At 31.2% G+C, this 16,603-nt stretch overlaps 1 protein-coding gene across 2 annotated transcripts in view; it reads left to right on the top strand.

Annotated features, from left to right (window-relative positions):
* LOC143196535 (nucleolar protein 4) overlaps positions 1-16,603 on the top strand; it is a 121,639-nt gene that overhangs the window by 38,944 nt on the left and 66,092 nt on the right. For both annotated transcript variants that reach the window (XM_076404279.1, XM_076404278.1), the window contains exons 2-3: positions 5,139-5,270; positions 11,359-11,832. In XM_076404279.1, the coding sequence (XP_076260394.1) occupies positions 5,139-5,270; positions 11,359-11,832 (606 nt within the window). The remainder of the gene's footprint in view (positions 1-5,138; positions 5,271-11,358; positions 11,833-16,603) is intronic.

The following is a 16,603-nucleotide window of genomic DNA, read 5'->3' as shown; positions in this document are numbered from 1 at the left end:
AAAGAAACTTTAAAAAAATTTATAATATTATTTATATTTGTGATAGTTGATGTGCATGTGCTAGCTTTACAAAGTTGGACAAATTGCTAAAAAACACGAGAAGGAAAAAAAAGGAAAATGCGTCATGTGGAGATGCCGTGGCCTCGAAGGAGGTCGACCGGTTTCCTTATTTCTGCGAAGAAAACTTACCGAAATCGACAGATCTACTGATAATGACTAAATAAGCAATGAAGCTGAATTTAAAAAATCGTTTTCATTAGAATTTTAAAATATTGTTGGTTGAGTCGTTCGAATATATTAGACGAGACATAGAAATATGAGACGATATTTAATATTAGTAAGAAAATTCGATATTGATTAAAAACATATACTTGTGTCATTGAATTATTTTTGGAAAATTTTTGTTCAGTTCTAGAAGTGAGTTTTTTTTATCTCTTCGTCTATTAGTGTTCAACAAGGGGTGTTTACTTGGCTTCATGACGCTTGGCTTACTTCATGAAGATGATTTTCTTTTGATAAGATTTTTTTTTCAGGAAACCATTTTTTTGAATCATAAAAAAGTTAAAATTCACAGGGAGCTGAAGCGAGCAAATGAGTTGGATGTTTGAACAAGGAAAATATTGGATACCCGTCTTTTCACAAAATGTTTGTACTCGATTAGTTGGGAAAGTTTCAGTAATATTTTAATTATATTGTTTTATTGGCTTGTAGGTAATTTATTAAGTGATTTTTTTGTATCCTCAAAAAAATGACTATAACACTTACTTGGACAATTTCTGGACATAAATTCCTGTCGGAACCCAAGAGTTGACCATTAGGTCTTATCCATTGTGATAAAACGAGACCTAAAAATTCCTCTAATCATTTTTAAAGTCGAGTTCGAATTTGTTTGCCTTCAATTATTAAGAGACATAGCATCAATAGTCTTTATGTTTAAATGTAAACGGAGTGAAACTGATGAAGAAATAAATTTTAATAATAGACATATAATAAATAAAATATTTTAACATTTTTTATTTACAAATACTTCTTGTAGTCGGTCGATTTTTGTTGATATCCGAAATACATGAAAGCACATGGTTATAGCAATCTGTTAGTAACAAATAATAATGATATATAAATATATCAACTTTAACAGTAAGAAAATGTTAAGACGTTTCTAATTTTAAAGACGAACTTATTTGACACACAGTGGGGGCCACGCTATTAGGGACAATATTAATATTATTTAATTTTTTAGTTTAATTGTATATCTGTAACAAATGATTAGTTGATGCTCTCTTATATATTTTTTGTTTGTATCTGTAATTTAATGGGATCATATAAACTAAAAAATATATACAAAATATATTATTAAAAAATAATAAAATTAATTGTAATATTTAGTGATGCCAGCCGTTGCTGCAATAAGAGCTTCTATGTATCAAAGGATGCTCTCAGTACATATTTTCGCACCATCCTAAAGTTTGGAGTTTTGATGTCATTCTCTGATGAGATTTTCAATTATCTGCTGCTTGGTGGTAATCACTTCTTTTATAATTGCCAGTTTGGTCAGTTCCCACATGTTTTCTATGAGATTCATGTCTGTTGAATTCCTTGGTCAAGGCAAAAGAACAAGGTTTTGTGACACGGTGCCAAATCATGCATAAAAACGTAGTTGTCATCGCCAGGGAACAATTCATTCATTGATCTGCGGTGATAACTGGGTTTCTAGTACTCTCTTGTGTTGGTCTTATTTCATTGTGTCTTTTTCTATTTATAGGCGTCCCATGCGTTTGGCTGTGATAACAAACTGGGTGTTTAACCCTCTCTATAAGGCAATCGGCGTGGAATTGTTCACCAGGGCGTCGTCTTGCAAAAGAACTATTCTCGATAAAAATTTGTAAGATTGATTCGTCGGAAAAGCACGACTGTAAATTAATAAAATTCGTTGTTTATTATCGTAGTCAAGTGAGCAACGCCCTTTTTACGATCTTCAAGGCAGATATTTCTGATTTTTCCATCAGTACGAGGAACGACAGACTTTAAAACTGCAGCAATTGCTTCTTCTGGCAATGTATGAAGCCCAGTAACAACGTTCATATCGCTCTACATTTTCTTGGAGACGTGTTCCAAGCCTTACCCATCTTGAAATGTTGAAAATTTGAGGTAATCGCGTCGAAGCATTAATTAAATGTAAATTCATAGAGAAAACATGGAAAAACTTGTTATTTTACGGATCATTACTTACTTTTTGATTGTTTTAGACACAAAAGTCAGTAAAAAGTCATGACATTATAATATCCGGACAATTCAACAACAATACAACAAAGCGCGCGTTTTAACGGACAATGACTGAATGAAAAAAACGTCACACAATTGACAAATGACGCGTGTTTACCATGTTGCCACTTCACAAAAACAATAATAATAATATCATTAATAAATATAATAAACTATAAATTACATAGATAATATCCCTAATAATTTGGCCACCTACTGTATGATATTAGAGTAAGGACTCAAGAACTCATTATGATGATAAAATATTACTTCAACTATTTTATATCTATTTGATCTCTTGGTTTCCGAAAAAATCATTCTATAAAATTCAAGGATATTCTTTTATATAATTATAGATTTTGTTACCTTGACAATTAAATAGATGCATTAGGATGGATAAATTAATTTCACTATCTCCCTTTCATAATATATCTCCTCCTCTATATATAGGTAGTATATTACTTGCTTTGGAGAGATTTTCTGAAGAAATTCAGAGAAGTATAATTGGTGGCGCACCACGTTGAAAAACTGAATCAATTCCAAGTAATGAGCGGCGCATCCGTATGATCTATGGAGTAAAAATGCTCCTCTACATGCGTGTCCACCAGCGTCGCCGGCAACGACGACGGCCACGGATGGGGTCCACTAGGTCGGCGGGGGGAGGCGGAAGGGCCGGGCCTCGCTGGCGAAAACCCGGCTGTCGACCGGCCACCGAACCCGCAGACGAGAGCCGGTTCGGTTTTTTTGCGGGACCCGTCGAGGCCGGCCGAAACACCGACTCCCGGGGACGACGCCCCAACTCTCGGACCTCCGAGGGCGCGGATCTCCACGTGATATGTTTTTCCTTTTTCTCCCTCTCTAGTTTCTTATACCACGTCTTTCATACTCTACTTTTTACTAGTTATGTATATATATATATATATATATATATATATATATATATATATATATATATATAATAAAATTAAATTAAAAATAAATAATAAAAAAAATTAATAATAACAAATGAGGTATTAATGATAATTCTAAATAAGAATTATTTTATTGTTTATTTATAACTTTGTTACTAGTCTTTGCCGACTGATCTTGACTAATCTACAAATTGTCTTTACAACAACTGAAATCTAGGTATATATCTAGTAGGATTCATCGGCAATATTTTTGTCTCTAATACGATGTGTTTGTGTTAACACTGCTGCTTTTCTATCAAATATGCATGTAAATTTCTATTTCTTTGATTCATTTAAGTTTTTTTCTTGTTTTCCAATCATGTCAATCGAAGTATTAGAACTCCTTAGTTATCCAAGAGTTGTGATACGTCGATTGACATAAGAATTGCGTCTCTTTTCATATCTCTTTGCAATTGTCTTGATTTCCTGTGTGACAGTTGGTATATGAAGGCCTCAGTGTAAGTAATCAGTTCTGTAGTATCTGAATGCTCCTACAATTTGTACTATTTTATTTACGTTATTTTTCGCGGAGCATTATAGGGATGTGATGACTTCTGTCAACAGGTCAATTGAAAAGTACCCGGCCTACCATAGTAAAACAATTGTTTTTGGCAAAATTAGCTTTTTTTATTCGACATATTTCCCTTCTACTGTGATACACTGATTATAGCGACTCTCCAACTTTTCGATACCATTTTTGTAGTACGATTTGCCCTTTGCCTATATTTCTTCCCGGCGATCACTTCTTCAAAATTTCTTCCCGGCGAGCATACTTTTGAGATCTGAGAACAGGAAATAGTCGCTGGGGGCCAGATCTGGAGAATACGGTGGATGAGGAAGCAATTCGAAGTCTAATTCATAGATTTTTGCCATCGGTTTCACTGACTTGTGGCACGGCGCATTGTCTTGGTGAAGCAGCACTTTCTTTTTCTTCAAATGTGGTCGTTTTTCCGCGATTTCGTCCTTCAAACGGTCCAATAAAGCTATTTAGTAGTCGCTGTAGATGGTCCTTCCTTATTTAAAGTAGTCAATGAAAATTATTCCATGCGCATCCCAAAATACAGACATCCCATACAGAACCTTGCCAGCCGACTGTTGCGTTTTCCCACGCTTTGGAGCGGATTCATCGTGTGCAGTCCACTCGGATGACCGTTGATTAGACTTCGGAGTGAAGTGATGGAGCCACGTTTCAGCCATTGTCACATATCGATGCAAAAACTCGGTTATTACGCTTGATCATCTTGATCAAATACTGCTCCGAATCATCAACTCGTCGTTGTTTTTGGTCAAAAGTGAGCTCGCGCGGCACCCACTTTGCACAGAGCTTTCTCATACCCAAATATTCGTGAATGATATGATGTATACGTTCAGTTGATATCTTTAGAGTTTCTGCTATTTCATTCAATTTCAATTTACGGTTATTCAAAATCATTTTGTGAATTTTTTTTATGTTTTCGTTGGTTAACAACCCCTTTTATGCGTCCACTGCGTTCACCGTCTTCGGTGCTCATTTCACCACGTTTAAACTTATCATACCAATCCTTGATGGTTGATTTTCCTTGGGCAGTGTCCGGAAACTCGGCATCAAGCCAAGTTTTTGCTTTAACTGTATTTTTTCCCTTCAAAAATCAATATTTTATCAACACGGGAAATTCCTTTTTATCCATTTTTTTCAAGTGATATAACTAGGCTTTTGTCATTTTTTTCCGTAAAGCAAAATTGATACGAACAAATTTCGAGTTATTAATCTGTGGATATTATTAATTAGACTTATATACATTAGGGATACATATTTTGTCATAAAGACACTAATCCTTAATTGATTACAAGTTTTTAATTTTTTTTTGAGAGGTAATGTATATTTAAATCATTTTCATAACTTATTATATGTAACAATATAAATATATAAATAAATCATTGTTACAGACTGTCAATGGAGAACCAGTATATAGGAAGGTTGCTGTTGTGGAGAATTTCTTCGACATTATTTATAATGTCCATGTCGAACTCGAAGGAAAACCAGGAAAACATGCCGGACAAAAACGAACCTACAGAACCGTAAGTTTTATTTTTATAACGTCTATATCAAGATAATATTTTACGGAACGCTGTTTAGTTTTCGCGCATTCTTCTTCATGACCTCAAAAATTCATCTTATATTTCAATAAGTTAAAAATATATGTTGTGAAAATAGTCGTAATAATATTTTAAATGGTAAATAGAATTTTAAATATATCTATTCCATAGAGAGACATAAGACGTATCATGATATCGTCAAATAGTAATGTTAAAATCTGGTACACTAAAAGCAAAAATTGGTATGGATATATATTTTATGTAAACAGTTTTTGCATATTTGTTAAAATTTTTAAATTATTTTTATTTATAACTAAAAGTAAATATTGTTGTCGATAAAAAGCGTTATTGAAACTTTTCCGAAAATTTAATTGTAGATTAAATGACAGATGGCGCAGATAATTGATCCAAATTTAGTCTCATTTCAGAAATGTAGATGTCTTAAAGATATAACAAAATTTTATAGTTATTGAAGGTATTTAAATTCGACAAGAACTGTGAACTCAAAATAATCTCAAAATATTGAATTGGTAGAAGGTTTTCCTTTAACTTTAGAGATTTAAGAGCAAACAATAATTTATTTGTCTTATCTAGGCGTCAAATGTCAAAGCTATGTCGACACATTTCCCATGAAGATTTATGTAATTTTCCATGCGTTTAAACAAACTTTTGAAGAAATCTGTCCATTTGAATAAAATTGTCTTCAAAATATATATTCTCTAGGTAATATTGCCTCTTCAGGGGGTTTCGTCATACTGTATCTGATGAATGAGATAATGAGGTCAGATTGATTTAAGTTCTTTTCTATGAGATGAATTGGAAAAAGTTTTTAGTTTGGATATGTATTGTATGGTGTGTAGAGAGGTATTCAATACGGATCAATGAGACCACTAGAGTATTTAAAAGCCTGCGAGGTGTCTCATTATAATAGTTCGTTTCGTTCGTTTGTTCGTTATGAAGATCGTTGTCCACAAAACATTTTTTTGAATAGTGAGATGGGTCAAAGCCAGAAGGGGCTGAATCTGGAAAATTGATTAGATGTTGAAACAATGCAATACTGGATGCCTTGCTAACTTTTTGGTAACCTGTTTTTAATTAAATAAAGAGTTTGCATTAATAATTTAAATTTATTGTTTGATTGGTGATACGCTGGTGGCAGATTATTCGATTGATGATGTCCTAAGACAGGAAGTTGTTTGATTTGATTTGTTCTTGCAATTTATGCATATATTCTGATTCGGATTATTTAAAATTCCCTCCAGACTTATTTAAAGTGTTTTTTTAGTTAATGCAAGTTGATAAATGATTTTAGTGAGTTAATCCTAAACACCTATTATTTATATTTTCTAATTGAGATAATTTTGTCTTTGTCTGTCAGTATTTGGAGCCTATACGTTATAAAATGAATAGTGTTTAAAACCAAAAATGTTATGAAAAATATAATGAAACAAAAATGTTGTCAAATATATTATCAAATGTTATTTTAATATTTTAGTACATCTAATGCATATATTATCGAATAATTCAAACTACAGTTAATTATACATCCAGTATAGTTTATAGGTTAGGGTTGTTTTATTATATTTACATTCAACTCTTTTCCTCACAACACATGAAGTAGAGTTCTAGGCTACATTTTGTTATGTAGTGGTATCCCCTGGGGGCCTAATCCACCTAATTAACAATTGTATATCCAAGTAATTTATTTTACTTTCATTAGAGATAATATTTATCTTTTTATGTTTAGTTCTTGTTTCCTTCGATGGTGTATTTCCTTGTCAAGTCATTTTAATTTTACACACACACACATACACACACACACACACACACACACATATATATATATATATATATATATATATATATATATATATATATATAATACATATATATATGTATATATAATTATATATATGTATTAATATTATATATGTATTAATGTATACATATATATATATATATATATATATATATATATATATATACATTAATCGTTCATTCTCTACAATACAACTTACTAGTTATCGTATATTAATTATATACTCATCTTTAGTTGGTTTCGATCTCATCACCCTATCTTGGAAGTTGGAATTAAGCTGTTAATTTCCAATCTATCCAAAATGTTTTCACAATTTCATCTTTTATTAATTTCTTCTTCAATGGGCTTGATCTCTTTTTAACTGGAATAAAATGAGTAGGAAAATATTGTCTGATTCTAATACGAATTTACAAATTTTGGCAGGCATACATTAAACATTTTGATGACGTATGTTCAAAACTTCTTTGGATGGACTGTAAAAACCCATACATTTGTTCTCCACTTAAATATTATTGGTTATAAATGAAAACTAAATGTTTTTTGAAGCTTTTTAGAAGGCAAATTAATAGTCTTTAAAACAGCCAAGTAAACTTTTTAAAATAATGTAAAACATTGCACAGTAAATATTAATTCGTATATGTAGATTTTCAACAAATTTCAACTCATTGCAACAGAAGCAAGTTTCTGGCATGATTGATAGATAACTTTAACAACTGTTAACTCTTCTTAGAAACAGCAAACGAATAGATGATAAATATTTCTAAATAAATATATAAATAACATGTCATGTTTCTTGTTTTGTATGTATCATTTTACATGGAATTTTTATTGGTCTATTAATTTATTTTTTGTAGCGTAACTTTATATTATACAACACAGATAACATTCTATGAATGCGAATCAAAATAATCAGCAGTATTGTTAGTAAAATAAAAGCCTATTTATTTTCAATGGAAGCATTCAAGCAACGAATAACTAATATCAATTTTTACGCTACATATGTAACGAAATAAAATTCCGTGTCATGTTAACTATATCAGAAAATGTTTTATATCTCTTCAAATATATTTATTTGAAGTAATTTATTATTTAAGTCCGATATATCCAATATTTGAATAGATACATTAACCCTTCCATATTGAACTTTGTTAATAATTTACGGAAAGTGGAATTAAGAGATTTTGGCAGTTCTCTTTTAACTCCAGTTTGTTCCCGGTTATTTAAGGGATTTTGGAAAGACGGAAACCAATGATTCGATGCCAAATTACAGTGCATTCAACAGGTCTTGCTTTCCAATATAATATATCTAAATAACAATATCGAGTTAGCAAGAAAATATTTACAACAGTAAATCTGTTTTGTTAATTTTGATACCTACAGTAAAATATAATTAATTTATTGACGTATTTCTATATATATTTAGGTTTTGGAATTCTTGGATATAACTAATTAACATAATAATATCACTCTGATATGGTTGGAAATGTTTCAAATAATTTAAGAAATTTCTGTGAGATCTTTAATTAAAGAATATATTATTAGATAAAGTAAACCATATATTTCAATAATTTTGATATTAGAGCTTGATATAAGGCTGTGTTTTTATATAATTATTATAATTAATTTACTATGTTTCTGGAGTTGAATTTGAAACAAATATTTTTTTAAAGCAATTTACTCCTAAGGAGATATTTTCTGAGACTAAAACGAGTGAAGAAAGATTTTTTGTAGTATATTTTTAAGTTACTGGTTTTTCCTATTAAAAAGTTCTTGAGTGTCTATTATAATTCTTTTTTTTCTATATGAATTTACTGCTGTTTTTTTTCGGTAATTTTTATGTGTTTAAATTACGCCAAAGATTTTCTGATAATTTTTTTATTAAGTTTTTCCTTGGCCTTGGCTATGTTGTCACATCGAATTTTATTGAAGCCATACTATAGTACGTTAGGATGGTAAGAATCCACAGAACGTTCTAGATATGAATCCAATATATACTTATATATAGTTTATGGAATTTATATCAATTGGTTTTGTCGTCAGTCGATGTTCTCTCCTTCGACACTTTTCTGATCTTTCCAATTTGCCTCGTTGAATTTACTTTCGTTTCTTCAGTTTTTCCAATTTTTATTCACCATGTCTTTGCTTTTTGTCGTCTTCTTCATCCATACTCTCCTACTCTGCAATTCTCGCCATGAACAAATTTTTTATATATATCTACGTTCTATTATCATCTTATCTCATTGTTCATTTATTTACGTGTTCCATGTTCGTCTTCCGATTTTCTGTCTTTACAATTTTGTTCTTCTGTCTTTTTTCCTTTGCTTTACTTTAGTGTTATTTAGGCATTTTTTTTATTAATATATATTCTTTATTCCAATTATATAGATCATTCATTTGATATTCATTTGGTGGTACTATTTGAGTCAAAATTAATTCCGTTAATTGCGATTGAATTTGTTAATTAAGGAAAATAAAATAAAAGTATCCTGAACTGTTCTATTGATGATTCTATATGATGAATTTCATTTCTTATCTTCCTGTTGCTTTATTGGAAAAGATGTTTATATTTCAGGTTTTATAAAGACTCTATTGTTCTATACTCTATAAGTTCTATTGTACTTACATCAATATACAAGCATCAGTATCCATTTTATAATTCAAATTAGACTACTTAAATTTAAAATTAAACATTTATAGACCATACAAGTTCATGTGGTTTGGTTCACTTAAATTTTCTTATTTTTTGAGTATTGTTTAGCTTTTGCTTTCTAAGTTGAAGAAATCTAGTTAAATGTCAGTTCAAATTTTAAGGTGAAATCTTGGATAACTTCGAAAATTTTGCGCTTACTTTATATTGGCTTTGATATATAACAAAAATGTTATAAAATATAATTTATTTTAACGCTATAGTACATCTAATGCATATATTATTGACTTAGCTACAATTAAATATGCAGCCACAATAGTTTATATGTTAGGTTATTTAGATTGAACTTTTTAAAGCTATCTATGGTATCCACTAGGTTAATTAGACCTAAATAATAGTTGAAGGACAGCTACATTGGAGAATATATTTACCATTTTATGCTTCCCTCTTGTTTCCTCCGTTACAGTTTTTCCTTGTCAAGCCATTCTAGTATCGTTATATTTCTCCTTACTTTCTTGTACAACTATCTGTGTAAATTTTTCTTGATAAAATTAGATTTAATCACTGCCTCCTCCCAATTGCATTTACCATAAGTGCAAAACAGATAGTATTAGTTCTCTCGTCAAACATTTAACTAATGTATATTATGAACATAATACAGATATCTGGGCACATACATTTCCACACTCTACAATACAATTTCTTTAGTCCTATATTAATTATATACTCATCTTTAGTTGTTTTCATTCTGATTATCCTGTCTTGGTTTCATTAAATCATAAGCCCACATCCAGAAATTTAATTTTCAATCTAACGTTAGTTGATTAGTTATTAGCCAATTTCAAGTCAACAGGTAAGGTTATTGTAGTATACAATCCTTCTTTCCACATATCTAAACAGTTTCACCTTGTATATCTTTCTCGACATGCATATTGATTGCAGTAAATGTTACCATATTCTAACAATTCAATTTGATTGGATATGCAGTGATGGGGAGGAAGATGTTATACTCTGTGGCGATATTGTTCAACTATCTGATGTACTGTGTATCTTTCTTCAGGCCTTATTTAAAAGACAATTAAACATTTCATTTATATATACCATGTAACAATTTGAAATACTTGACTCTTTAATACGTCATTTTTAAAACTTAATTTATGTTACGCAAGCTATTCTGATTGAATAGTTATTGTTATAGCTCCTAGTTCAGATCCAGACCAAACTTATTTGTACATTTCTCCATGGTAGTGGCTCTTGGACTCTTGGATATTACTGTTGTTTTGAAGGATTGTCTAGACATTTGACAACTAGACAAATTTTATCGGTTGAATCGATTATATATTCGGACGCATCAGACAGCATTGAGCCTCTTTTGAAATATAATTTTAATTCTTTAAATACGCTTGTTGATTTATTATTTTATAGCTGATATTTTTCTTTCTCTTATCTGTTAAATTACATATTAGTACTCGATTAGCCACTTTTATGTGCATTGAAGAGCGTTTTTACTGTACATAAACTATGAGAGCGAAGAAGAAGTTTCTACACCTATTTTCTAACGGAAACTGTTCTAAATCCTACCCATCTTTCTTATGCCCTTTCAGATAACGGAAACCTACGCTTTCTTACCCCGGGAAGCTGTCACCCGTTTCCTGCTCGGCTGCATCGAGTGCCAGAAACGACCTCGCTCAGTATCGCCCGCCTCCCTCCTGCCGACCCCCAGCCCCAGTCCCACCTCGCATTCCGCCCACCACACCCACACCCCCACGTCTGACGGGTCTTGCGAGAACTTAGACACGCAGCTCGAACTGCGAAACAGCCCCCGAGAGGAGGAGGACGCCGAAAAGAAGGAGGAGGACCCACCTGGGAGACCTGAAGGACGTCGAACGAAAAAGTCGTCGCCGAAGGAGAGCCCCAAACTTTGGTCACCGGTGAAGTGTATCGAGGAGGAGCGTGACAGACGAGTCATATTGCCCGGGAATATAGACTATTCCATGCCGATCACCACCACCTATTTGAAATATATGAAGAGCTTGGGTTGTAAGGAGGAGGAAGCTCTGAACTTCAACAGCAAGCACGTGAGTCTTGTTGTTAATCAGTTTTTTTCCGATCTTATCACTCATTATTTTCACTAACAGCATTTTTTTATTAGTTTTTATAGCTTTGTTTGTTATTAGCCATAGTATTGCATGATATTTATTAATTTATTTTATTTATTACTAAGTTATGGTTTTATAGTAGTTATTGTTGATTTTGCACGTTATAAACAAAGTTTTAAATAAACTGTCCTTGTATATAAAGTAAAGGTCTGTGTTTTTGTCTAATAATTATTTTAAAGTGTTCTCTTATTCTCGTAAGGATTGTGTATAAATAATAGTTTCGGTCTCGCTGTTAATTATTATGGAGACGGAGGTTATACCAGTGGGAAAGGTTTAATAATATGAATGACTGGTGTTGGTATCTAACCCACTTTTCTGCTGTTGAGTTATTTTCAGACACAGCTCTGTTGTACCTCAGTTCTGTAACGTTTAACCACCAGCTTCGGCTAGTTACTAACCAACACTGTAAGTATTCGGAAAACAACTAACATCTAGTTGTACAGTAGGTATTCAACGATATAATCAATCAAAAGTTAATGCATTTACGAGGGTAGTCCTAGAAGTATCCGACTTCGACAAGATTATGTAAAATGAGCAAAATGGCCAATAAATATGCCATCCAAATATGCTCCTTGTAAAGCTGTGTGTTTTACACTTGGAGAAAAATATTTTATTGTCTAAATATTTGTTGTTTTGGCAGGTAAACAATAACTTAAAGCTCAATGTGCTTTCTTATGCACTCTCCTAGATTCTCTTTCAAAACGTGAATAGCTTTATATTTATAGATTTGTCAACATTGGAGATATGGAGTCCATATTATTTCTTGACAACTAATGTTAAATTATATTATGCATCATATAATTAAGTATATAATTTACGAACTTAACGTAACGAACGAGAGTTATAACGGTAGGTAACATGATATGTTAACCCTGAAACTGTTATCAAAGTGATTCCAAAGCCAAGTCACAGTGATTTGGTGTTCCTGAGGATCTAGATTAATATCGTTTGAATTGATCGTTCCCCAGTTTTTGGTCGCTTAATCTTGCTACTATATGTCGCTTACACTTCTTATGCTATGGGTCCACATTTATATAACAATATTTTGATATATATATATATATATATATATATATATATATATATATATATATATATATATATATATATATGTAAAATTGTCTGTAGTTTTAGCCACTTAATCTCAACTAATATATAAGTGGTGTTTGATAGAGGTACTTTAGAATTACTGGAAAATGAATCTTTTGCTATTATTTTTATTTAAATATGATATCTGGCATGCGGCGACATCAGCTGTCTTGGACATAGTCCAATCTGGAGCTCCAATTTTTAGACTAATTTTTTCAACATTTGTGTATGTATATTGTTAATAATGCGGCCACTGTTATCAAATCACCAGTGGTCTTTCACTACGTGTTCAATATTTCCTGCAATTAATCGATGTTGTGTCATATTATTGAAACCACAGCTGTTTCACATCCAAGATGTTTCAGCAAAATGTTTCAGATGTGTGGGTCCAGTGTATATCGTGTACACATTGGTTGAAAGATTCATAATTTTTTCACCTTTCTGGCAATGTGCTGATACCATGTAGAAAAAATATGTAGTTTGATAATAGGGCAGGCTAAACAATTGGTATCATATCCTGTGGAACTGTGGGTGGCCGAGTACTTTTATGCAAGAGTATACACTTGTTACTGTTACTTGCTATTGCTGTTTTTTTTGTAACAAGTCGCTCAATTTATTCATTTGACGCCTGTAAAGATTTACAGTAACTGTTTCATTCGACTTTAACAGTTTCCAATACACCATATTCATTCTACTTCGGTGTCAATATCATTTTCCTTCGTTCAGTTGTCAGTATAATGATAGTTCGTACTCTTGCTGATCAAAATACATGCGAGTATCTAATAATTGTTTTTATCGAGAATCGAGTAGACTATTAAATAGATGAAAGATGAAATATGTTTTCCAATACAACGATTGTTCTTAAAATAAACCTGCACAATTTGCAAACGTTGTTTAGGGGCTAGTAACATTGTTATGTTAGGAAGTATATATGAGACCATTGCACAAAAAACTAAACATAAATCATGTGACAGTTGTCAAAATAGCTTGTATCCAAAATAGTGTTGCCAGCTCAATATTCTATACCTTAGCTGTATATGAATTCCTACTAACATTTTAAAAATAATATGAGTATATGAGCAATACAAGATTCAGAAAACTATTTTAATTCTATGATTCTATGTATTATGTATGACATTAAATTTAAATGTAATGGTTGTATGTTCAGTTATATTATCACAGTAAAACTTTAATTGAAATTAATCAAAAAAATCTAAATATTTACATTTTTTAGTACGTAACGAATTGATCTGTTGAATATATTGAAATTTTTTAATAAAAAAATTGAACCGACTTCAAAATATAAATAAGGAACTCACTAAAAAGTAAAAAATTATCAAACTTGGATTAGTAACATAAAAAAAAACGTTTGAAGATAAAATATGTACATAATAATTGTGGTAATAACTAAATAAAAATAAAAAATTAATAAACAAAACAAATAAACAAAAAACTTATTTAATCTATTTACTACTCGTATTTTATATTCTACTATATACACATAATTTAGCTTAATACCTACCTAAACCTATTTATCGATTTACAATATTATTTTAACTACTACCAAGTGATCACGCTGAAGTCGGTGGCGAGCAACAAATTAGATGTCTTTTGTTCGGAATTTAATTGTATGTATATGTCACAAAATTATATTATTATTTTGGTATAGTTTAAGCTCGGCATCGACACAAAATAATCAGTTGGTAGTAGTTAAAATAATATTGTCAATAGATAAATAGATTTAGGTTAGGTAGGTAGGTAGGTAAGCAAAATTTTTTGTATAGTCGAGTAAAAAGTACCTGTAGCAGGTATGTTAAATAAGGTTTTTCTCTATTTTTATTTAGTTAATACAACGATTATTATGTACATATTTTATTTTCAAACGTTTTTTTTTGTGTTAAAAATCTAAGTTTGACTTTTTTTACTTTTTATTGAGTTCCTTATTTACTTTTTAAAGTCGGTTCAATTTTCTTGTTAAATATATTTTATTTTTCTCTTCTTAGTGTTAGATATTTATTCAATAAATTACACAGTTATTTTATTAAGTATTACAATGGATAGCCCCGTATGAGGAAAAATAGAAATAAAGAAACAATTATTGAAAATAAGGAACGTTTCAGGCCCTGAGCTCCGCTACCTAGTCTATGTGATTTGACAACTGTTCCAAACTAGAACAAAAACTTTGCTGTCCTATTGGGAATCGAATCCGCGACCATCGCGTGTGAGCTTAACGTTCTAGCCATTATACTATAGAAACAGTTACCTATAACGTTTCTACGACGTCTCATATGATTTGATTTTTCCACTGAACTACTTTTCGTCACTACGATTTTTCGTCACATCAGTTCAGCAGTAACATCATACACCAATATCTGATTATTTTAGATAAAAAATATGTGAAAATATTGTACGATCTCGATTTATCCTCTCCTCCCCATCAGAACCTAACTTGGTTACAATGGGACCACCTCGGAGGTAACATCCATTAAAAAAATATACAGTCGAACATAGAACCTTCTCCTTTTTTGAATTCGGTTAAAAAATACTACACACACATGATATTCTAATATTCTGTACATTTGATGGATAGAGTATTAATTTTTTTTTAATATATACTTTAAAGTCTCCTTTTACCAACTATGGGTTTATCTGGACTGGGCCTAAAGTTTAACGTGGGCTCCGAACCACGGTCCTCAGCAGCCTGGTTACTGGCGTGACTGGGATCATTTTCCTTGTCGGATTTTACACTCTTGCTTGGAACATTCACAAATTTTAAATAATCATAAACATAAATTTACGACCATGCCCCAGCAGGATTCGAACTAGCCGGCTAGTATTAATTTTAAAAATATATTTGTATAATTTATAGATATTGAAGTGTCAATATTTTTATGAAAATATATATGTGTGTTGTAGCGGTTTCTTGGTTTGTGGGCCTTCTCCGGTTTTACTAACAAATTAATTCAAATAAAATTAAATTCAATTAATTTAAATTAATTTTGTTAGTTTAGCGTTCTTTCTTCATTGCTTTTTTTAATTATTCAATTTTCTTCTAAGTCTTATATATTCATTAGAATGCATCAGTAACTTTTCGCTTGACTTTTTAATTAAGCAAAATTTTTTTCTTGGAGCATTGAAAAAATAGAGATTGAAAAAATCCGCAAAGGCAATAGTCGCTGGTCATTTGGAAAATAGGATATGGTGATACAAGAAAGCAATTTAAAGTATAGCTTCAATCAATTTAAACATTTTTTTCATTAATTTTTGATACCGTTCATTGTGTTTGTCTACTTTTTCCTTTATGCTTCCTTGATTTCTACGCTCGATCGACCTTCTAATGCTATCAATATTCGTTATTGATAGATTTACTTTTCTCAGGAGAGTTAGACATCCGAAAAGATGAATGCCATAAGGTTGTCAGCCTATTTATTTACTTTTGGTCACTTTGGACGGTTCTCACTGAAACATACTGACGGTTGTCCACTCAGGTGACTATGTTTTCAAGATACAAGGCCGATTTTGGTTCATCAGATCGTTTAGCATTATAAGTCAATATACACAACAATTTAAGATATAACTATGCAACTAAACCATACAACAT

The sequence above is a fragment of the Rhynchophorus ferrugineus genome, unplaced genomic scaffold, assembly GCF_030347505.1.
Source record: "Rhynchophorus ferrugineus isolate W39M unplaced genomic scaffold, kcgeb_rfMv2 rfM4, whole genome shotgun sequence".
Classification (NCBI taxonomy): Eukaryota; Metazoa; Arthropoda; class Insecta; order Coleoptera; family Curculionidae; genus Rhynchophorus; species Rhynchophorus ferrugineus.
Note: the sequence above shows the minus strand (reverse complement) of the source record. Positions and strands in the feature narration are given on the sequence as shown.